The 23,460-nt window shown below is 52.3% G+C and overlaps 1 protein-coding gene across 7 annotated transcripts in view; it reads right to left on the reverse strand.

Moving 5' to 3' along the window:
• MSI2 (musashi RNA binding protein 2) overlaps positions 1-23,460 on the reverse strand; it is a 372,281-nt gene that overhangs the window by 239,353 nt on the left and 109,468 nt on the right. For all 7 annotated transcript variants that reach the window (XM_036269141.1, XM_036269142.1, XM_036269138.1 and 4 more), the window contains exon 6: positions 4,451-4,543. In XM_036269141.1, coding sequence (XP_036125034.1) covers positions 4,451-4,543 — 93 coding nt within the window. The remainder of the gene's footprint in view (positions 1-4,450; positions 4,544-23,460) is intronic.

Genomic DNA, 23,460 nt, shown 5'->3' on the forward strand with positions numbered 1-23,460 from the left:
TTCCACGCCATTTTTTGGAACGGTCTGTACACATCATTCCCGTGTGCATGAAATCACGAGCACAGACAATGTCCACTGGGAAATGAGGCGGTGAAATGAGTTACTATACGTAACAGTCCCGACAGATGGACAAAACCTGCCCGCTCGGAGGACGGGGCTGCGTGGTGTAAAGTGGGAGGTGAGGTCCAGTGAACAGCAAAGAGAGGTGAGGACCAGACTGTGCAAAAATGAGTGACTGTCCGGGCTCTACCTACTGTGGGCTGTGTGGGCTCAGACAACTTACTGACCTTTCTCAACATCCGTTTTGTCACCGACATGGCAGATGTTCAACCTATTTTGCCTGACAGCCTTAAGGATCAGACTTTAAAATGCATTAAAAAGCTTAGCACAAAGCACAGATACCGCTAATTCAGAAACATAAACTCAAAGAATTTTCATAGTGAAGTCTGAACGTCACACATTCTGAGTCTTCATTAATTTAGATCTAACACACGTAATCGGGAGTTGGAAACACGCTACGGCTTTGCTGGATCTTACTCATAGGATGAAGATTCCAGTTTGCAAACAGCAGCTGCTTCCACACAGAGAATCCTCACGGTCCCTGCATCTTAAGTCCAGAAATGAAGTCTACGACAGTTATGATGTTTTGCTTACTATAGCATGGTCATTACTGTTGATAACACCTTGTTTTGGTTACAGTCTATAGATAACTTTGATATCCATCTGCTCACCTATGTGTGCATGTTTAAACACTTTCTAAATTACTGAATTTTCAAGCTTGAAACCAAGCCTCGGAATACTCTGGTCCATAGGCTGGCCAGTCATGGCCCACAGGCCAAATGTGGCCCACCACCTGTATTTGTAAATAAAGTTTTATTGAAACACAGCCACACCCACTTGTTTGCTATGGCTGTTCCTCCACACAACAGCAGAAGTGAGTAGCTGTGACAGAGGCAATCTGCTCTGCAGAGCCAAAAATGTTTACTCTCTGACCTGCATGGCTCTTTCAATCTCTCCCCTCAGAGGAGAAACTGAGGCCAGGAAAGAAATGGCCTGTTAAGATATCACAGTGGGGTCAGACCCAGCATGGGGGCTTGGAGTAATGTCTGCTTTACCTCTGTCCAATGCCCACACCAGAACAGCTACCCAGAGGGTGGGCATGGCCATACAAGTCAGCCGAGATCTTACGCCAATGGCCACACTTCATAACCTCATCTTAAATATAGACAGTAATGACACCCCTAACCTGGGGTGGTTGCCGGGGCTAAATCTCCTGGGAGAAAGGGAGGAGAAGAGCACAGAAGGGTTTACAGGCCTCCAATCTGAGTTATTTCAAGCTCTCGGGTGTCATTCCGCACCCACTCCACTTACAGCGATGACATATTTCAAGTCCCTTCGCTCGGTCCCACGACAGCGGTCCTACCCATCTTGACTGCCACCTGAAGTGAACAGCTGAAGCAGCTGCCCCCTTAGGCAAGAAGGGAAGAGCAGAGGAGAGAGGAGTGACAGCCAGGGGAGCCCGAGGAGGTAGCAAACCTGCACGGAGACCGCAGGAGGATGGAAGGTCTAGACGCAGGAAGGAGTGCGGTGTGAATTCTGGCTGTTACACTGCCTCGCCTGGGTGAGCTTGGCTCAGACCTAACCTCCCTGACCCTTAGTGTCCACCTTCATCAAAGGGGCTGATGACACCAAAGTCCACTGTGCAGATGGAAGAAGGCAGTGTATGTGTGGGTGCCCAGCACTGCCCAGGGCACATGAGGGGGCACAGTCTTTCCCCTCCTCGGCATCCTTCCCTCCCTACGTCCATCCGGTGGTTCTAATATCAGGCCAGCCTGGAGGGGGGTCTGTACCCCACTCTGTCTTTCAGGCGACTGTGACCTTGCTTCAAACACTTAACGATTCTACAAACTGGGTAGTAGCCCCACCAGTCACCCAGAGAAGAAATAAATGATGTAACATAAGTCAATGGCTTGAGTCAGTATCCAACACTTAGTACTCTCTGGCTAAATAACAAAATTACACCTCACTAATTTGCAGTGAACCAACTGAAAAGAGCCCCAAACAACTTGACAGAGTCAGGAATGTGTGAGTCTACTTCATGCATGCGCGTGTGTGTGTGTGTGTGTGTGTGTGTCCTGTTTCCTTCACCCGGAACATAAACTACTGAAGGGTAGAGTCAGTGTGTCAATTTATCTGTTACCCCTTTTAAGGCTGCTGGATTTACTCTTTGCCTCTCAGGCCCAGAAGCAGAGTCTCCCCTCCTTTGATCATTCTGGATTCAACTGAATTATGCCAGAATCCTGAGAGGTGATGGGCCCTGCCCAAGGGGACACAAACTAACAGCAGCCACCAGCCAGCAGAGAAATAAGCTATTCTGAAGACAGACCCAGATAATACACAGAGCATATGTATGAAACTCGCTACTAAAACATGAGCACACAGTGTTACGGTTCTGATGCATTCGAACGTCTCCCTGATCCTTTAATGAAACACTTGATAGTTTACCCATCCTGCTGGAATCCACAAATGTTACCGCAACATTAAGTGAGCGGCTTCAGACCTGGTGAGGGCCAGGGAATGGCCTGTGACCGGCTCCCAGACAAGGGACAAGTGTCTCAGAGCAGTGCTGGTTGCTGCCCTGGGCCCAGCCAAAGCTGACAGAGCCTCCCACTGCTGGTGTACCAGGTCACAACTGTGAGTGCTAATGAGAAATGACGGAAAGACAGAGAGAGAACCCAAGAGGAGGGAACGCGCAGAGGTGTGGCAAGTACAGGCCTGTCTGGAATATGCTAAGAGCCCCTCTGGGCAGCGTCAACTTCCCTGACACCACAAATAGGCCCGTGAGATTCCAAGGCAGGTTACGGCTCGAAAGCAATCCCACCTCGTGTTTGCAAACACCACCCCAGCCTGTTCTGAAGGTGGGACAGTAGGTAGCAAAGGCTCGCAGCACTCCAGAGCCTTCCATTATGCGAGCGGACTTGTCTCTTTTAATTATTTCCAATCTCTCTCCCTGGGCAGGGTGGGGCTGGGCGAGGCATACACCCCCTTTGGTGCTCTGAATCGTCTCGGGGAGTCCCGGGGAGTAAGATAGCGCCCAGGATCACGGACGCGCTCGGCTGTTCTTCAGAGCCAGCCCGAGTGCGCCAGCCCCCGCGGGCAGTGCAGACAGCACCTCGGGGAAGGCGCCTTTCATGCCGACCCGGAGGGGCAGCGAAGTGCCGTTCTGAATGCAAGGCTGGGCTGGAGGAGGCTGGTTTCTCTTTGTTGCATGTTCTCCCATCCATGAAGAAACTGATTAATACCAGAGACAAAAAAACACCCTCCATTCTGAGGCTAAATAGAGGTCAGGGCACGCTTCCCAGACAGCAGCTCACAACTGGACACACCTGGGAACAGGGTCACCCCTGCCCATCGCCTTGGGCAAATGAATTAAGCATAGAACCTTCCGACTGGGCAGTGGGCGCAGTGCCTTTGTGCCGCTCGAGACAAGTTTGACAGCAGGCGGGGGGTGGGGGGAAGGTGCAGGGTCTCCCCCCCAGGACGCAGCCCTCTGCATGTCAGCCCCTCAGCGGGGGCTGGGGAGAGGAGGGAACACAGGCCTGTGCAGAAGGAGCTGTCTCACACCTGGCTCCTAGGACAATGCCCACAACTACTCAAAGATACAGGAACCAGAAAGCTCAGACGCTCACCTGCCAGCCTCCTGGGACACAGGAGCTACAGGGGTCAGCCTGTTGGGGCCCAGAGAGCACAGTCATCTAAGGAGCGTGTCCTCCTCAGGAAGAACCCATCTCCCAGGCCCAGCTCCCCAGACTAGACAGAGGCTGGATTACACACAGCACCCGTGGTTATGCATCCTGTCTGTCTGTGTGACTCTGTCTGTCTGGCAAACACACTCTCACACTCCATTTCCTGACTGATTTGGGGCATTCAGAGTTGCTCCCAGCCTGTTCCAGCAGCAGAGCCCAAGGGATGATTTCACTGCTCTCTCACAGACATTCTGACAGGTACAGGCCCAGCATCCTCCCCAAGTTTCCTGGGGCATTTGACAGGGGAGGGCTGAGCTGCAAAGGACCCCAGGGGGCCTCCTCTCTCAACCCATTATCCAGAAAGGCGCGAATGAAGCCCAGCGCCAGAGCTCCGGCCCTGTGACTGTCCCGCATCCCTCCGCAGCTTCTGCCACCGCCAGCCCCCAGCCCAGGCCCCGCGTGGCCAGCAAACACCAGCACCGCCACGCTCAAAGGCCATTCTGTCTGCTCCTGCAGGCCCGTGGAGCACCATGCCAACCACAAGCCAGGCTCTTCCATCTCTGCTCCTGCTGAATTTCATGTAATCTTGTCGGCCAAGTTCAAGGGCACGGTTCTCGAGGACGCAGCTGTGGCAAAGGCAGGGGCCACGGCAGCCACTTCTGAGGGCTGACTGGGCACGTCTCGCCGCCCCACGTAGCGCTTACCTTGCCAAACTGCTCGAAGTACTGCTTTACGTCTTCCACCACCGTGTTCGCAGATAACCCGCCTACGAATATTTTCTTTGTTCTTGTGACCATCTGCAAGAAATGACAAGAGGCGACATGGTTAACCAGGTTGTCTGGGGCAACGCTTGCCGAGATGCTGAGACAAGCTGCTCTCCAGTGCTCTAGGAGGGCCACCCTAGACGAACTGGGGCTGCACGGCGGCCGCAGGTGTCTCGGGACACTGGAGACACTCACTCTGCAGATTTTTCAGGCCGCAACGTAAGGCTCAAGTTTCCTACAGACCAGAGTGGACACCAGAGCCCCCCGGCCATAATGCACAGCTTCACTGTGACATACTGACAAAGAGAAAAGTCACAGGTCAAAGCTATTTAAACCTAAGAGACGTGAACAAAACAGAACTAAGGGTACAAAAATCTGCTGCCCAGGGAGTCCCATAAAATCTGTCAGTAAGAAAATCACGCGTAATTCTGTGTGGACTATCTACGCTGAGCTGTTCCGGGTGATGGTATATGTCAGCCAGCGAGACAGACACTGGCCTCACACACAAAAACCCCCTCCGAGCTGAGTCCCCGCAATATCACAAATGTCTATTATAATGCGATACAAGATACCGAAGTGCGGGGGTCACGGCTGCCCGGATCGCTGTCATCACCAAGCCTCCTAACAACTTTGCCCAGAGAAAGAGCCAACCCAGCCGCCTCCAACCAGAGAGGCGCGCCGAGTGCCATGGAGGTGCAGTGGTTCGGGAAGGCTGGCTGCGGACTGGAAGGGGCACTAGACCCCTGCTTCTGTGTCTGTCTGGGTATGGCCCTGGACAGGCTCCACCCTGAGGGCTGGGTTCTGCCCTCTGCACAGTGAAGCCTGCACCGGCGCTCCAGGTCCCTCCTAACCCTGACTCTCGCGAATCTACCAGCGTGATGGCCACGACAGAGGCGGCTGCCAGGCTTCAAGGAGTTCACGCTTTGGCTGAGCGGCTCCCAGAGGGGACGTGTGCCACCGCAGCCTGCTGAGCCCAAACTGGAATATCCTTGGAAAATAATGGGCTTCCTGCACTATTTTAAGAGGACACTGCCTGGCGACTTCCTGTTGGCTGTGAAAGCCACGCAGTGGTTTGTACTTGTGTTCAAAGCTGTGATTTACTGTTTTCATCTCTTTCAGACGAATGGGAGGGTAGACGAGATCATGCTCGTGAGGACAGGCTACGAAGATCCCACCAATGTCCACACCGCCCACCTAGCTCCAGGAACCTCTCGCAAGTGCTGGGCATCTTATTCTGCCCTTTATTGTCCATCTCCTTTCTTATCCATTCCTTAAGTCTCCCTGGTGGATCAAGGTCACCTTTGTGATGAAGCTCCAGCAGGCCCTCTCCAGAATTTGGGGGGGGGGGGGTAGTCCTCACCCCAGGATATATTTCTTTTTCCATTGATTTTTAGAGAGAGTGGAAAGAGAGAGGGTGGGGGAGAGAGACAGAGAGAGAAACATTGATGTGAAAGAGACACACTGATTGGTGGCCTCCTGCATGAGCCTTGACCAGGGCCTGGGACGGAATCTGCGACCCTTTGGTGCTCGGGCCGATGTGCTAACTGCTGAGCCACACTAACCAGAGCAGGCCCCCCCCCCAGATTTAAATCTCTCCCTACACTCACTAATTGCCAAAGTTTACTAATCTAACTTTTCTAACGTATTCATTCAACAGACATATTAAGTGCTAGGTGCTGGACCTTACATTCTAATTTAATATGAAATTTAATCCACTATAAAAATGGAGATAAAATAATTCTCCTACCACACAAGGTTCCTGTTAGGAATAAATTACATAACATATGCCAAAGTGCCTAGTGGTACACTAGGTAGATGCTAAACAAATGGTCACTGTAACTGAATCCTAACTCAGTTGCTAACTGTATCGGTCCAGCTCAGAATAAATGTGCTGCAGGAGGACACCTTATACAGAACCCTCCGCCAGCCTGCCCGCACGGCCCTCTTCTCGTCCATCATCTCAAAAGCACGTCCGTGCACCTCCACGTGATTTCAGGAGGGCAAAGACTCCCAACAGTTTCATTTCAGATTTTTCATTCCTTTTTTTATCCTAGCCAACTAATTAAACACCTATAAAGAAACACTAACGTGATCTATGAACACGCACAGTGGAGTGTTCAACCCAAGGAAACTCCGGGGAGGCCTGTGGTCTCACTTACATGGTGTAGAGCCAGCTGGATATCGAGCCTCCCGTATATTCTAGATGTCCACATGGACCCAGGAAGCTACGCAACCAGCGTGTCTTCGTTCCCGGTACCAGAATCAACAGACTGTCCATGCCCCAGTAACTGGTTAAACAGAGAGGTCCCCTCACACCCTGCATTGTTGCCTCAGCTGTAAACTTGACAAGACATGGAGCCCTAAACACTGGGGCGGACACCCAGTATAAATCTACACAGTCCTAAAAAAGTATTTAAAACACTATTTTTAAAAAAAAGAATGAGAAATCCCAGGCCCCAGACAATGAGCCAAAGTGTCCAAGTTACTAAAACATCCTCTCCAGGAACGAGCTCTGATACAGTGATGGATCCCAGTCTGCAGCAAACACCGAGAGGAAACAAGTTTAATCAAAGCCTCCTGAACGTGAAAGGCCAGTGGGAAGATGTGCAACACTTGGTTAGCTGCTCACCGACGTCTGGGCTGCAGAAGAGGGGAACAGGCTGGGGGCAATGGGGCTCTTCGAAGTGACCTGTCTGGCCCGGGGCGCACCAGGGGGAACGGGAGTGATTTACTTTGAGAACCCTGGCGACACCACTGCTCAATGGACTGTGCACTGTTTGAGGATTTGCATTCTGCAGAGGGACTCGGGAAGCAGACAGAGGACTCTAGAATCACACATTCTCCCTCCATCCCCCTTGCATCTCCACGGCTGCGGAGGAGGGCCGGGCATCCGGGCACAGGGCTGGGATGCTGTGTCCAGGCGCTCAGGGGGACTAAACCGAGGTCCTCAAATTCTCATCAGTGTTATCCAACTTTCTGTGTATGTGCATGCATATGTATTTGTGTGTTTGGGGGTAACACTCTATTCCCAATGCTTCAGTCTTGGCTTCCATTTGCCCCAGGAGCCATCTGGCACCCCCAGAACTTCAACCCTCTTCTGGCCTTGGACCAGTGAGTAAAACCAGTTACCCACTGGCCCCTGGCTCTAGGTCTTCGCAACATAACAAACCTCCGCACCCACAGTGCAGACAGAGCCACCTGTGCTTTCTTCCTGTGTGAGGCCGTCGGGTAACTGTTTCCGAACCCACAGCCTTCACACCAACGCGGCACTTAACCACACAGGATGGGGGGAGCAGCCACTGCACACCCTGCCTGCTCAGCCGGCCTACTGGGCCCCCGAGGTGCACCTGGATGGAAAGAGCCACCCATCTGTTCCACAGAGAGCACTCAGCCCAAAATCCATTAGGGAGCTGATCTTCCATTTCCTTTGTTTGGAGTTCTCGGTGGAGGGGTTGCAGAAAACACCTTGGTATGCGAATGCTTCCCACTCTCAGAGACACTAGATACCCCCCCAGTGCCCCGCACCCCTGGGGACAGCAGCCCCTCCCTCAACAGATGCCCTCCTTCTGTAGCTGAGGGCAGCACTGTGGGAAGTGGTGCGTGCATGTGTGTGTGCGTGTGCGTGTGTGTGTGTCACACGCAGGGGAGTGAGGAGTGTTCAGACAGTCATAACTCAGTGCTGCAGTCTTGCATCTAGACCTGTAATTTAACTAAACATCACTGCTCTCCACAAACCTCTTGGCTCCACAAAGAAAACCCCAGCACGATTCCAGTTCGGAAAATTGCTGTTTACACGTAAGAACTGGCCAAAGCCAGCTGCTAACTGGAGCTGCAAAGAACACTCCACCTTCCTGCCTCTGACCAGAGAGCTGGCTTTTTTTTTAAAGTTTCATAAAGTCCCTTTTAAAAACTGTGTTGCCATCTGAAATGGTCACTCTGAGTGAGGACGCTGGTCGCATTTTTATAAACTAGGATAAAGCAGGTAGGGGTGTGTGTGTGTGCGCACATGTACGCAAATCAGAGGGGGGGTAGTGAAAAGAGAAATTACACTTGACAATGAGATTGAAGGAGAAAACTTAGTTCCAACAATAGCACTGACCCAAAAATATTAGTAGTCACCTAAGAAACCAGCAGCAAATGTTTCTCAATCTTGACAAGCGCGTGGAAGGGCGGGGAATGGCTGTGAGAGGCTCGAGAAAGCACGTCGGCTGTTGCCATTGTCACGTTTCTGAAGAGAGTTCAAATCCCCCTGAAACAAGTGACCACGTTCACGGCCCAGGAACGCAGGCCCATTCACTGGTGCTCTCATCCGCGGAAACCCGAGGTGAGGGAACCAGGAAAGAAGTTAGAATTCTGGCGCCGGACGGGCTCGGCTGTGCACCATCCCCAAGACGCAGATGCAAAAACAAATCCCAGTGGGACGACTCAGGTGATAGCTGAAGCCGACGCAGGTGGCAAGGCTGATGAGTTGGCAGATACCACGTGACTGCACCCCAGATTCTGGAGTTGGTGAGCACCTGGCTGTCACGTGTCACTCTGCACTGGCTATGTCACCCAGTCCCTGTGTGGCAAAGAAGCTCCACTGACCGCGGCCACTGCAGCCCTGCACTCCAAGGCCCCTTCCCTAGGGTGCTTCTTCCCAGGAGCCTGAGCCCTGAAGTCCCTAAGTTCTCCCAGAGCCTCGACGCCCTTCTCTCCTCCCCTAAGCCACCGCCATCACCACCGTCACGTCTGACTCCAGCATCAAAACTCACTGAGCGAGCAAAATCCAAACACAGGTCAGGTATGGGGATCTTCTCCAAATGTCTCCACAATCACAGGTGGAAAGGAACTGTGGTGGGTTGATGACAGTTCCTGCCAAAATCCGTGTCCACCTGGAACCTCAGAATGTGATCGTATCTAAAAATAGGGTCCTCCCTGGTAAAATCCAAGACTGAGAAAGGCCCTCGTCCCCAGCAAAAGCCCTGGTCCCTGTGTCTAAAGAGCATGGGGTTTCTTTTGGAGGTGAAGAAAACACTGTAAAACTGGTGATGGGTGCACACATCTGTGAATGTATTAAGAACCACTGAACTATATCTGCTTTAAATGAGTAAACTGGATGGCATGTGAATTATATCACAATAAAGCTGTGTTTTGTTTTTTTAAATAATAGGCCAAGAAGATCCCTAAGTTGAGAGTCCGAAGGCAAAAAGGGCCTTAAATGAACCTAAGTGCCCAAGACAATGTGCGCCCCGCTGCTTCACCCACCAGCTCATTCCCCGTGCCTCGATGCACCCATGCTTGACCACCGAACAGAGGTGAAACAATATCTGATGTTGCCAATTGCAGGAATTAATTTAACTTCAGAGGGAACTAATTATAAATATAACCCCAATGTTTCTCAGCGCTCTCTCTCCCCATCCACAGCTATTAGCCGGAGAGCACAAGAGTTCAGACTACATTTGGCACTCCCTCTAAATAGCTTTAAAACTGGAATGGAAAAAATAGCCCTCCTCTATATGGAGCTAGAATATAATTCACGCACAATTATCCAACACAGGTTACAGCATCACCTCTGGTTAAGACAACATAACTCACCGAAAGGAGAAGGTGATCTTGAATGAAAGGATCGGGCTGCTCCAGCAGGGAGCTCCGGCTCCCACCCTCATCCCTGAGCCCTCTGCCTGGCTCCCTCCTCGGCTAATTTTAAAAATACTACCTCCTCTTACCCTTGGGGGAAAATTGCAGCTGGCAAGGCTGACCTGTCCACAGATTGGTATCAGAGAGTAATATCCTCGACTGTGGCACTCAGGCTGGGCTGAGGGAGGTAACGAAGAAAGGTGCAGGGATGAGTGTTGCCTTGGAAAGCACAGGAAATTAAGGATCGTGACCCACGCATCACTGATACTGAGCACGGTGGCTGTCTGGCCATCAGCCCAATCATGGGCACCCTGCTGCTCTGCGTCCACAGGTAATTTTTCCATCACTCCATCTTTCTGGGAGCCCCCGCTCCCCAGTACTCGCCACAGATGAGTTGCACTGTGAGAAGGGTCCCAAAGACTCTCACCGGTGTTCAAACAATGACCAATCCGTAGATGCAATTAAAACCTGTAATCTTTACAGCACAGATATTAGCGAGATTAAGTAAGCACGCCTGACTGTTGCTCGGCGTGCCAGGAAGCTGTGCGTTTCTGCACACGAAAGGGGTGCCTCCTAAGCCCTCACAAGGGAAAGGCAGCCAGAGCAGAGTCTTAACAAACCTCTAAAAGGTGGGAAAGAAGGGCCAGCCAGGATGGCGTTCTGGGCCTGCCGCTCCAGCCGCGGGGCCCGGATGCACCTACCCAGAGTGGAATTCTTCTGAAGAAGCAGAGGGTGACCCCCAGGAGCGGTAGGGCCCTGGAACTGGTGACCCAGATGGCCTCGGGCCCCCGGCTATAGCATAGGTCCAAGGGTTTCTGCCTTACAGAAATGATCCAAATAAAAGAACAAGTTTATAATATCTTCTGTCTGTCCAGTGGTTTTGCATTTTAAAGCCCATCTGTGTATGCTGAGAAATACTAAATAACCGACCCTGGTTGGTCAGATGGGATTAGGTGAAGCCTCTTCAACAGTTCTGGGCTTCACTTTCCCCTTTGAAATATGGGCATAAAGACGCTGGTCTAAGTAAACAGAGACAGCAAGTACGAGTGTTATTCCAAGAACACAGTCCACAGGAGGTCCCCGTACCCTACACCACAGGCACTAAGGACAACCAACCCCAGAGCCTGTACCTCCAACACAAACCCTCCTGAGAGCTCCTCCCACTGGCTGGGGTCTTCCAATACTCGCGGGCCAGGTCAGGGGCACCAAAGCCAGCCATGCAAAGGTCCTGGGGTGTGAACACACGGCTATGGAAATGAGCTCAGAGCACCCCTTCCTACTTCCCAAAACATTTCAGGTCGCCTGGGTAGCAACTACCAGAGAGATGGTTTCTACTCCGAAAGTAAGTGTTGCCAGGTTTCCTGGAACCTGACCTGAACGCCCACTCCTTTGCCTGCAGCTGGAGGGCCCTCCCCAGGACGTGCGGCAGCTCCAGGCCCGCTCAGAGGCCATGTCGGAAAGGGTAGGCAGGGGTCCAGACCCCTGGTTAAGGAAAACCCAGCTTCGGGGGGTCCCACTGGACCCTGGGGAAGACTGCCCAAGAGATGACTTCTAGAACCCGCCCCTGTGGTGAAGTAGGACCCATCTCTGTCGCGACAGGGCCCCTTGGTCATCAGCAACAACTAACTGGCTCTTCTAAGGAGAGAAGGGATAAAACTTCGCTGGTAGGCAGATCTGAAGCCCAGGGTCCCCTCCCCCAAGCCCTCCAGTTGATTTCATGAAAAGAAGGAAATGGCAGCCTTAACCCTTAGCCCTGATTACCTCCATTAACATATTTTAGAAGCACATGGCAATCAGTCCTTGATGAGCAAGTCAAACCTAATCCACGGAGCTCAGCCAGCAGCAGGTTCACGACCCTCCCAGGGTGCCCGTGCTCAACCCTGCCTGTACCTCAGTCACCCCGGGAGTCATTAAAACCTGACACCGGGCCCCGCCCTCAAGTCTGATTTCACAGGGCCATGGGGAGGCCTGGGCACCAGTATTTTTAAGCATTCCGCTAGAAGGTTCTAATGTGCAATCAGGGCTCTGTAAGAAGTCGTTTCTGCCATCCTCGGGGCGCAGATAGGGGGATAGAGACCACAACAAAGCAAAGGTTCTTTTTCACTATTACCGTACTGAGCACGAGAGGGAAACGCCACGGAAGAGTGGAGGAGCCTGGGACTTGAACCCAAAGTGCCAGGACTGACTCCCAGCTCAGCCCCTTCCCAGCTGTGTAATTTCAGGAGAGACGTGTGTGAAGTGGGGGTGATACCTGTATGTCACCAAGCTGCTATAAGCATCACAAGTTACGTATGTACAAGCACCTGGCACATAGTAGGTGCTCAAACAATGTGTGAGAGTCCCAGAAGGGGGAGAAGGATGACCCCGAGGTAAGAGAAGAGCTACAGAGGCACGTGTCCCGCGGCGAAGCCACACGCATCCATTCCTTCTCCCAGCAAACGTGCTTTGGGGACCTACTGTGCGCCCAGCACTGTGCCAGGCTCTCTGGATGGTCAGTGGAATAAGACCTGGTTTTTGCAGCAAAGGTACTTATAGTCGAGAAAAAAAGCTGTTATTGTAGCATGTGGGGTTGAGGGTACAGGGCTGGCATGACTTCTAGGGGGGCTTGGAGGTCAGCAGGGGGCAGCCAGGAAAGAAGGGAGGGGCCTCCCCAGCAGAAGCTGTGGCATCTTCAAAGTGGGCTGAAGTACTGCGAGTGGATCTGAAAGACCGCAGCACGAGGTGTGGAAGGGGTACGAGGAGGAGAGGGGCTGAGCAGAAAGGCCACGCCAGGGAGGCCAGGGACACCTCCACAGGGCTCAAACAGGGGGGTGACCCTTCGGGCAGGACACTGAAGAGAAAAGCAGGGCCACGGCGGGGGGGTCCCCTGAATACTCAGATGTCGGAAGGAGGCGCACAGGTGAGAGTGGCAACAAAGCGTGAGCTGGGAAGAAGGTTCTTATACACCAGTCCTAGTGACTAGTGTGCGGCCTGGTGCCAGCTCCTCCGCCCGCAGGTCCCTCCCTGCTCTGCCATTCTACTGTTCCAGAACCATCCATGGGGTGGAAGGGGACGTGGGGGCAGGTGAGGGAGGCACACGGAGAGATTAAGCACACTGCACCCTTGGCGTGGTCGTCTTTGGAAACACTCAGGCATCTGTTAGGTCATAAATTTTATCTGTCAAGAAAAATGTCAGATTTCCACCCCGCCCCCAGCATGTGCTGGTCTGGCCCCTGCCACCTGCCACAAGTAACTTCCTTCGGGGACGAGGGGGACCCAGAGACGTGTCTGCAGTGCAAGAGGGAAGCTGAGGTCAGCTTTCGAGCCTCCCCCTTTCATTAACTGCCTCACTTCTCAAGAGATGGAAGGTGCATCTCTAAGTCCCCGGGGGCTGAGAGGAGAACCAGGTTGGGAAATCCTGGGGATGAGACCAGGGTCCATCCCCGCACCTGAAGCTGGGAGGAGACAGCAGACATCTCAGTTCTGTCACACAGGTAGCAGGTGACCTTGGCAAGTGACTGTCTCTGAACTTGAGTTTCTCCCTCTACAAAATGGGTCAGAAGAGCTAACAGAGCGCTGGTCAGTTTGGCTCAGCGGTTAGAGCGCCGGCCCATGTACCAAAGAGCTGTGGGCTTGATTCCCAGTGAAGGGCACATATCTCGGTTGTGGGTTCAATCCCCAGCCCCAGTCAGGCTCGTGCAGGAGGCAACCAATCAATATGTCTCTCTCACACTGATGTCTCTCTCGTTCCCTCCCTCCTACTCTATCTAAAAAAATAAAAAATAAAAAAAAGGAAAAATATCCTCAGGAGAGGACTTAAAGAAGAGAGCTAACACATGAAATGTGCTCGGCGCAGGGCTGGGATGACGGACACACACCGTTCCCCTTCCCTCCTCACGACACTCCTTCCCCACCTGTGACTCCCTCTATCTGTTTGTCTGTGAATGGGGATCAAACCTTCCTTGCTTACACCCCTCCAGGCTAAACAGAAAAAGGAAAAGAACCTGGAAAAGTCATGAAGCACACTCTAAATTTAATGACTAATTATTATTGATTCCACATCCCTCAGATTTCTTGGACACCACCCAGAACCGGCCCACCCCCCGCAATGGTGCTAGGCAACCCCAGTATCCCGAGGGTTGAAGATGCTGCAGCAAAAATTCTGTCTCAGCACAAAGCAGTCTCTGGACCTACCTTCACCTAGCCGGCCCGCACCCTGTGCAGAGCGCCCCACACGAGAAGGGCGGTTCTCGAAGACAAACGCGGCTGCCCGTGCCTCAGAGGCAGGATTTCTCCGCTGCCCCCGCATCCTGACATGTCTGTGCTCACCTCATGCCAGCAACATAGTTCTATAAATCGCCACATAAAAGAAAACTTTATTTCCAGAGGGATCAACAGGGGGGAAATGAAATAACAGTCGCAGCAAGAAGATCACCAATCAAACAGAACTCGGGCTGCCAGGAACTTCGCTAAATGTGCAGTGTCACGGACGTCCTGTGGCCGTGGTGTCTGTTCCGCTGAAAACACGCACGCTCGGCACCCGACACGGAGGAGAGAAAGGAAAGCTATGTTCCCCGACGCGCCGACCCCGCTGACCGGGCTGGGCTCGCTGTTTACGGCGGCGAAGGGGTAACTGGGGACCCGTGGCTGTCGGCGGAACGTGGAGGCTGGTTTCGCAGCTCACTCTGGAGGGCTGTCAAATCAGCCGCACGGCCGGCGAATGGCGCTGGGTCCCTCTGAAGGGCACTTCGGCCTGGAAGACCCGGATCTTCCAGGGGAAACTGCCCTGGTACCTGGCAAGTACATAAGAAAATCCAGGTCCCTTCCCTCAAGGAAGAAAAATCTACCCGGGTAAACCTCATTGGTCCAACAGCTCTGATTTATTCCAAGCACAGAAACTTGCTCACGGACTGCTCCGCACAAGCTACTGAGCTGGGGCTTGGCCCAAGCAGCCGTGGTCAGGAGGCCCCCCTGAATGGAAGCCTCGTAAAGTTAAGGGCTTTGTCTGTTTTGTTCCCCACTGTTTTCCTAGAATCTAGAAGAATGCCTGGCACACAGTAGGTGCTCAAGAAACATGAGTTGAATGAGTGCAAGAATATTTTCCACTCTGAATTATCTAGTTGGTGGATGATTCCAGGGGCCTGGGCACCCGCCTTGCATCCTCTGTCCCCTTGGGTAATTCCAAGCACTCCTTGTCGCTAAGCTGACGAGCACGAAGAAGAAAGGGCCTCGTTCCTGAGAACAGCTGGCCAGAGTTCTGTTTGCGAGCCACAAAGCACGCTCAGAGCGCTGCGACCGAGCCCCTGCTGGACTGAGTCCGACAGACCTCCCCCTCCCACTTGGGCAAACACAGCTGGTGCTGTGGTCGGGGCATCTTTATGTACAAAATGGACAATTGGTGACTCTTGACAAGCAGCCACTTAAAAGGTCCAGTAAAACAGGGAGGGGCCTGAGACCTCTGACAATCACACATTCAGTGATAATGTCCAGGACTGTATCAACCACCCGATTAATTCATTTAACACCAAACATTCATGACTACCTAGTCCCCACCAGGATGTAGGAGCCCAAACTACTGCAACACCCCAGTGCAGTAGCGCCCCCCCCCCTCCAAATAAAGGTTCACTAGTTCTAGCCCTGGCCGGTGTGGCTCATTTGGTTGGGTGTCATCCCATGCACCAAAAGGTTGCTGGTCTGATTCCCAAGTCAGGGCACATGCCATGCCAGGGGGTGGCCTTGATCTCTGGCAGGAGGTGTGCAGGAGGCGGTTGATCCATGTTTCTCTCTCTCATCAAAGTTTCTCTCTCCCTCTCCCTTCCTCTCTCTCTCTAAAAACCAATTTGAAAAAAATCTAAAAAATAAGATTTGGTTCTCTAGCCTTAAAGATCTCATAAAAACACAAAATGGCAAAAGTACACAAACTAGACAAAGGGAAATACGATGAACTCTGTCAGAGCAGTCCGAGAAGGCTTGATTCAAAGAGGAGATGCTGACTAGGGCTTTAGAGGATGAGCAGGAGTTTTTCAGGAAGACAAGAAAGAAGGGCAGACCAAGTCATAATGGTATGAAATACCATGTTTCCGGCACTAAGTTTGGCACAGAAACCAAGTAGAAAGGAGGGTTTGATGGAAGACAAGGAAGGAGGCAAGGGTTCGATCCCAAAGAGTCTTATACCCATAACCAAGGAGACAGGACTTAACCCTTTGAACAAGGGGTAAGCTGAAGGGGAGGAAGGGCATGGCCTGTCTGTTTGGATAGGTCACTCTGTAGAGGCTGTGAGACAGTCAGAAGCTTATCATAGAGTCCAAGATGAAGGGACCCTGAACTAAAGCAAAGATCTTCTGCATAACAAAGAAGGAAAAGGTTTAAGAGGAGTGGGAGACAAAATGATCAGCACCTGGTAAGTGGCCAGAAGCAGAGATGCGGGAGAGGAAGGGGTTTTGGACTTCCTGCCGGCTGAGCTAAGGCGTGCAGAAGCTCAGTCTGCAGAGGTGGACAAATGTGTGCAGTTTGGGTGTACTGCACGCGCAGTGTTGTGGAACAAGCTGTGGATCTGTTCTGAAGCTGGGGAGAAAGATCGGGACAGATGACCCAAACTGAATTCACCAATGTCCAGGTGGCCACTAAAATCATAGCAGTGGATGAGCTGAGAGGGTAAAGGAAAAGCAAGGACACGGACAGTTTGAGGAGGAATCCCAACATCTCTTGGAAACCCAATGCAACAGCCAAAAAAAACAGGAGAGAAGCAAGAAAAAACTTTCACCAACTACAGCCTATGGCCCCTTGTTCTATGCCACTTCCCTTGAATTTAAAGTAAGCCTGTGACTGCTTCAGTCAATACAGTACAGCAGAAGGGACGTTGTGTGACTTCCAAGGCTGGAACACAAAAGGTACGGAAGCTTCTAGCTTGTTCTTCAGAACAGTCATAATCGGAGCCCCAAGCCACCAAGAAATCCAACTACCGTGAAGTCACTATGCTGTTAGGAAGCCCAGCTATGTGGACAGCCCACGTGTCGGAGCTCCGTTCTTGGAGCCAGCCCTGCCCAAGCACCAGACAAATGAGTGAATAAAGCCCTTGGAAGACTCCAGTCCTTTGCCATCAAGTTACCATCAAGATTTCAAGTCTTTTCATTGAGGCCCTAAACACGGTGAAGCAGAAACCAGCTGTGTCCACTCTGCCCTGTCCGGATTCCTGACCCAGAGATTCCCTGAGCAGGATAAAACAGTTGCTTCAAGCTGCTAAATTTGGGGGCAATTTGTTACACAGCGATGATAACTATAACACTAAAGTTAGGGCATTTCAAATGGTAAGGAATGGTCAACAGTGTCCAACAACACAAAGACGTTCAAAAGGGAAGGAGGAGCCCGTTCTGGGTGTCGCTGCATTCGGACCTCAGCCTCACCCTTCGAAAGACGGATCTTGGCACTACAAGGCCAGCGTCTACAGGCAGCTCATCAGCGAACTCCAAGCTGCCACACGAGCAAGTCTCCCAGACAGGCCCGAGGGTGAGCCAAGCCCTGGAGTGCCGGAGCAGTCTGTGTGGTTAATTGAGAGGATTCGGGGGGGGGGGGGAGTTCCTCTGATGGCAACTGGCACTGAAGATGTGTCCATGAACATAACTGCCCCACAGAATGCCGCCATATGCTTGCTGATGTCACCTCCACCTTGAGAAAAGTACAAGTCTAAAAAAGTCGTTTATTTCCTGGAGAGAAATCAGTATTTCCCCAAGGCAGTGACACCTAAAACATCTAATGCATTTATCACTGTAAATACCAGTAGTTCCAACCCACCTCGAACAGGGTGATAAGCAATCTGTTTTAAAAGCCCTTCCTTGCCCTTGGCCAAGGGCACTGAGTCCTCTCATCTTGTGTGAAATCTGGGTTTTAATACTCCGGATGCCTCTGAAACCGCGACCACCTTGCACAGCTGCTCGGCCAGCGGCCTCTGCAGGCCAGCTGCTCCCTTCCAGCATCGTCTCCAGGTCTCGCCTTGCTGGGAAGCGTGGTATTCCCCTCCTTGGCTCTAAAGAGCTGCACGGTCTGACACTCTGTCCCTGCTACTGGCTCCCCTAAATCTCCTGTGTCCCAAAGATGATCCAGTTCAAAGGAATGTGTTGAAACACAGGGACTGAGCCACCTGGGACCCTGCAGAGTAAGTACTCAGTCTCTGCACAGAGACCTAGAAATGAACTAAGATCCAGTGGTAAAATGAGCCCAGACTTGATCTTATCAGACCTTTTCTTTTGTAAAATCTCATCAAAGATTTGGCTTAGTTAACTGTCCTTTAATCAACACAATTTCTGAGCAGCTACTTGGAACGAAACCTTGTAGGAAGAGAAATGAGCAGTCATAACTGGGACCGCTGTCCTTGGGGTGGTGATGGGGGCTGACATTTGAAGCAGGAAGACAGGACATCTGCAGAGACATCAAAAATCAGCAGTTTTCAACCTTTTCTTCTTCTTCTTTTTTTTTTTGTTAACCCTCACCCAAGGATATTTTTCCATTGATTTTTAGATCGAGTGGAAGGGAGGGAGGGAGGAAGAGCGAGAGAAAAACATCCATGTGGGAGAGACACATCGATTGGTTGCTTCCCACACAGGTTGGAGTGGGGCCAGGGATTGAACCTGCAACCCAGGTATATGTCCTTGACTGGGAATAGAACCCTCAACCTTTCGGTCTATGGGCCGACACTCTAACCACTGAGCCAAACTGGCCAGGGCAAGGTTTCCACCTTTGTTACCTGGCTCCAAACTACCTCTGCAGCCCTGCTTTCTGCTCAACCCCCACACTCGGGCTCCAGCCACGCTGCTCGGACCAATGCCTGCACTCCACACCCCAGGCCTTTGGTCAAGCTGCCCGCACACCTCAGTGCAAACGTCACCTTCACTAGGCCTTCTATGACCAACCTATTTAAAAGCTGCAGCCCCACCCCACACTCCAGCAGGTCAATTGAGGTCTATGGCTTAGACCTTCTCCAGTTTACCTTCTAACACACCCTGTGATTTAACTATTTGGTTTATCATCTATCTCCCTCCACCAGAAAGTAAGCCTCGTGAGGTCAGGATTTTTGCTGCTTTGTTCACAGATTATATTCCCAGTACTGGGTGCTAGGTGACCCTCAGTAAGTGTGTGCTGAATGAATGAATGAACTTGCTATGGCATTCCCGCATCTCCCTTCGAGCACCATAAATGACTCCCTTCCCTGCACCCACACAGGATGTGAACTGTTCCTGAACAGTGGCACTTTATTTCATTCTGCTTCCTATTATCACCAGATATTTACCTATTAGATTCAAGTTCTTTGCAGGAAGAGACCATGTTTATTCATCTTTGTATCCCCCAAAGCATCGGTGGTGCTCAAGTATACAATCGACCGAATCTAACTTAAAAATCAAATTGCATGGAAAATAGGCAAAGAACACACAGCTAATATAACTATATACCCAAGCGATTCCCAGTTCCTTCCTCGTGCGTTGTGAGGCTTGTTGTGTGTGCGGAGCACGGCGCAAGGGCTCCTGAAACGTCAAGATAAGTGAGACACACACGTGCAGGGTCCCAGCATGACAGCAACCAGCCACCGGTGGCTACTTAAACTTAAATTAATTGTCATGAACGAGTCAGTTCCTCAGTTGCACTAGCCCCATTTCAAATGCTCACTCACCACATGGCTGGACAGCACGGAACATGCAACTCCTTTGTCAGGGGAGGTTCTGCCGGGCAGCAGTGACATCGACGGTCCTTGCCCTCAATGCCTAACTGTCCAGTGGGGCACTTGGGGCAGGAAGAAGGATCAGGAAGAACGATGTGCTAACCAGCCATAAAGGAGCAGCAAAGGAGACAGTGTCACTGGCTGGGGGAAAGGAAGAAACGGGGGAGGCGTCCAGGCCAGGGTAGCGCTATTTGGGAGGACCCTCTAAAAATGGGTGGGTTTTCTAGGCAAGAGAAAGGGAGGTTATTCCAGAACCTGAAGCGGGTCAAGTCCCACACAGAGAGACTCGGGGCACGCTCCCGGAGCAGAGGTACCTGGGGACCTGTGTGACACGAGGCTGGAGTTCCAGCCTGAGGACCACGGTAGATGCCCTGGGAGCAGGGCACAGGTGCGTCTGGGGTGGGGGAAGCAAGAGGGAAAGGCACAGTGGAACTAGATGACAGGTCCTGGTGGGCGCTGGCAGCATGATGGAAACACGGTGAGACACATGGCAGCAGCAGGTATGTGACCAGCAACCAGTTAACCTTGAGGTGACAGAACACTCGTATTCAAAGGATCCAGGGCACTCACAGACGCAGAATCCTCCTTAGATTTTAGGCAACTAGAAAGCAAAACCCATGTCTGCTCGGTGCTGAGCCGTGGGGTCTCCTGGACTACCCGCCCAGGCCACCATGCCGCACCCCCTCCACGGGGACGAGGTCCGGCGGCAGCCAGCCTGGTGCTCCTCAGCTCACTCCCTCCTCGCTCTCGCCGTACGGGGCCAGAGCGACAGAGGTCTTCGGAGTGTCTGCTGCTGGCCAGACGGGCTCCTAGCCACAGGTCTAGATAGTTTGAAATCGGGGGGTGCAGAGGGGTGCACGCTCTGCTCTAGTTCAGCAGGCCAGCTTTCCTCGTCCCTCCCCAGCCACCCACTGTGGGTTAAAGACTTCCTTGTGCACTCTGGGGGCTCAGCACGAAACATTTCCAGACACAGAGCGAGGCCCTTAACCAGGTGCTTACGATGCGGGGCACAGCCTGGTTAGTGCTGCTGCCCGCTCCGCCAAGACCGGATGCACTTCGGCAAACAGCTACTAATCAGAGCAGGAGGAGGGGAGAGGGGCAAAAAGTCAACCTGCATGTACTGGGGATGGTCCTCCGCCCCACCCCCACCACAGACACCTTTGTGACAACTTGCTTCTATCTCCAGTTCTCCTGTTTCCAGCCGCCAATGCCCAACACGCTGGGCCCTCTATTCAAGAGCCTTTCATCTACCATGCGCATGCTTTACAGAAAAGAAAAGGACCGGAAAAAAAAGGAAAAGGATTTCTAAAGTGGCCAGGCCAAAAAACTAAGAGGATTGAGGGTGCTGTATTCAAGAACAAAGAAAATTCTGAAACCCCCCTGAAAGGACCCAGCCTGCCTCCTCCTATTAAGCAATCACGAACTGACAGCGAGCTGGACATGTGGCGGCTGAGGAGGGTAAGAGGCCAAGGGCCACACCGGGGGCCACGCTCCGCTCCCCACAGCACCCAGCCTACGCTTATCGCCAGCCTGCAGGACGGAGCAGGGCCTCTGCCTGGTTCCAGGGGGCCGGAGGGGAGGGGCAAAGGGAGGGAGAAGCCAATCTGAGAAATCACTTCCTGACAGGCCGACAGCTGACATTCTTAAGTGAACAGAGGATGTGCCAAGAAATTATCAGGCCTGGCTTTTCTCTCCCTGATAGATGACAACAAAAAAAAAAAGGAAAAAAGAAAGAAAACGAAAAATAACCACAGCTATACACATCTCATAAATCCTGACTTTTATTGAATGCTTCACCACATAATAGCAACAGTCAATTGAATAAAGACACCTTTCTGTAAAGTAACAGGGAGAGACTGGACATCTCTCCCCACCCGGGACAGGCAGCGGGGGAACCTGAACTTGGAGACAGGGGACAGTTTGGAGAAGGCAGATTTAGCCATGGAGACAGGTGGTGGTTTTTCTCCATCATTCTCAAAACACGGGTATTTAGAAGCTTGGAGATGTGTGCTGAACCGAGAGCAAAGCCCAAGAAAACAAACCCGTGGGATGCCGAGTTTTGGCCTCCGGGGTGTGTGTGTGTGTGGGGGGGCGGTCTATGAGATCAAAAGTGAAATGAGTACTTGGGATGGGGGTGCAGGAAATGGGAGCATGGGCAACAGCAAGATGGAGCACAAGTGGCTGAACCCCTCTGAGGAATGTCGGGCTGCGGGCCAGCAGAGCCCGGTGGCGCTGAGCACAGATCACCCGGCGCTCACCACAGGTAACCCTGCGGCCCGGAGCGGGGCAGGAATGCAGCTCGACGCCTCTTCCGTCCCACGTGCTCCGCGTTCACTGCAGTCAGGGAGCGAGGCATCTGGTCGGGGCAAGGCCTCCCTCGTGGGCGGCCGGCTTCCTCCAGAACCCTCCCTCCCAGGGACCCACACTCAGGCCAACGTCCCTGACCCTGATGACCGAATAAGAAGCTAAGGCAGGAACCACAGCAGGTAACTCCCCCAATGCCTCCGTCAGTGCAATGTGATGAGTGACAGGATGCAAGGTCTTCGCCTACTCCTGGTCTCTTCTCTGCCCCGTTCACCTGAACAAATCGGTTCTGTGCATTTTATAAGTGATGAAGAGCAGGAAAAGAAACTAATGTTTTTCTTTCCAAACTGTGCCACATGCAGAATCCAGACAAAGAGATTTGTGGTCAAAATATGTGAAGCACTTGTAGCTAGATGACTGCTCTCCCAGGGCAAGTCGCCGCCAGGACGAACGGCTGAAGCTCCGGCTCGGCCGGCTCTCCGCAGACATTTGCTGGGCAGAAGCGCGCGGGCGCCCTGTTCACCTGGCCACGACCCCAGATTCCCTGCCCTCCGGCCAACGGAGAATTCCAGGGCAGAAGCCAGCCGCCGTGACGCAACAGGAGGGGTGATGATGTAAGAGTGCAGGAGGGTTTCTGAGCGAGTGCCACGGGGAACTACGCCCTGATTTAACTCAAGTCAGAGTTCACGGCTATGGGACTGATCCCTGAGGTCAGGCTTGGGTTACTCCTGCCTTTTCTATCCCCAGCACCTTAGAAAAGGCACTATGGGTCAAAATGGCACTCAGAGTGACCACATGCTTCCCCTGGGGGGGGGGGGATAGGCGGGGGGGGGGGCTCCCTCACACGCAGGTGTCAGCAGCAAGGCATGTGGTCATCCGGCAGAAGGCAGAAATTCTTGACTGGAAAGCAATGTTTTCCCAAAAGATGAAGACTGTTTCTGGAATGTTAATGCTTAACCTATCAGCTGCTCATACACAGACCCGGTTCAAAGGGCCCAGGGAGACGTGAGGCGTCTCCGACTTCATTTCTGTCTGAAACTTACAAAGAGTCAAACTCACAAACTAGAAACAAGACGGCCAGTGAATCCACCTGGTGCGAGTTTCTCCAACTCTAAAACACGGGGTCACGGAGAGGTGAGGGTCTCCCACGCCCTGACCAGTGCCTTTCAGGTGGAAAAATCACACTGTGGGGGGGGTTGGGTTGTGTTGAAGCGGCTAACACAACATCACGGAACACAGCTGTTGAAGTGAACGGAACCAACAGGAAGCCTTATGGAAAACCAAATCTAAATGGACCCTAGCACGACCCAGAGGAGAGGGCAGTGACCCAGACGTGACC

This window comes from Molossus molossus, unplaced genomic scaffold (genome assembly GCF_014108415.1).
Source record: "Molossus molossus isolate mMolMol1 unplaced genomic scaffold, mMolMol1.p scaffold_m16_p_19, whole genome shotgun sequence".
NCBI classification, from domain to species: Eukaryota; Metazoa; Chordata; class Mammalia; order Chiroptera; family Molossidae; genus Molossus; species Molossus molossus.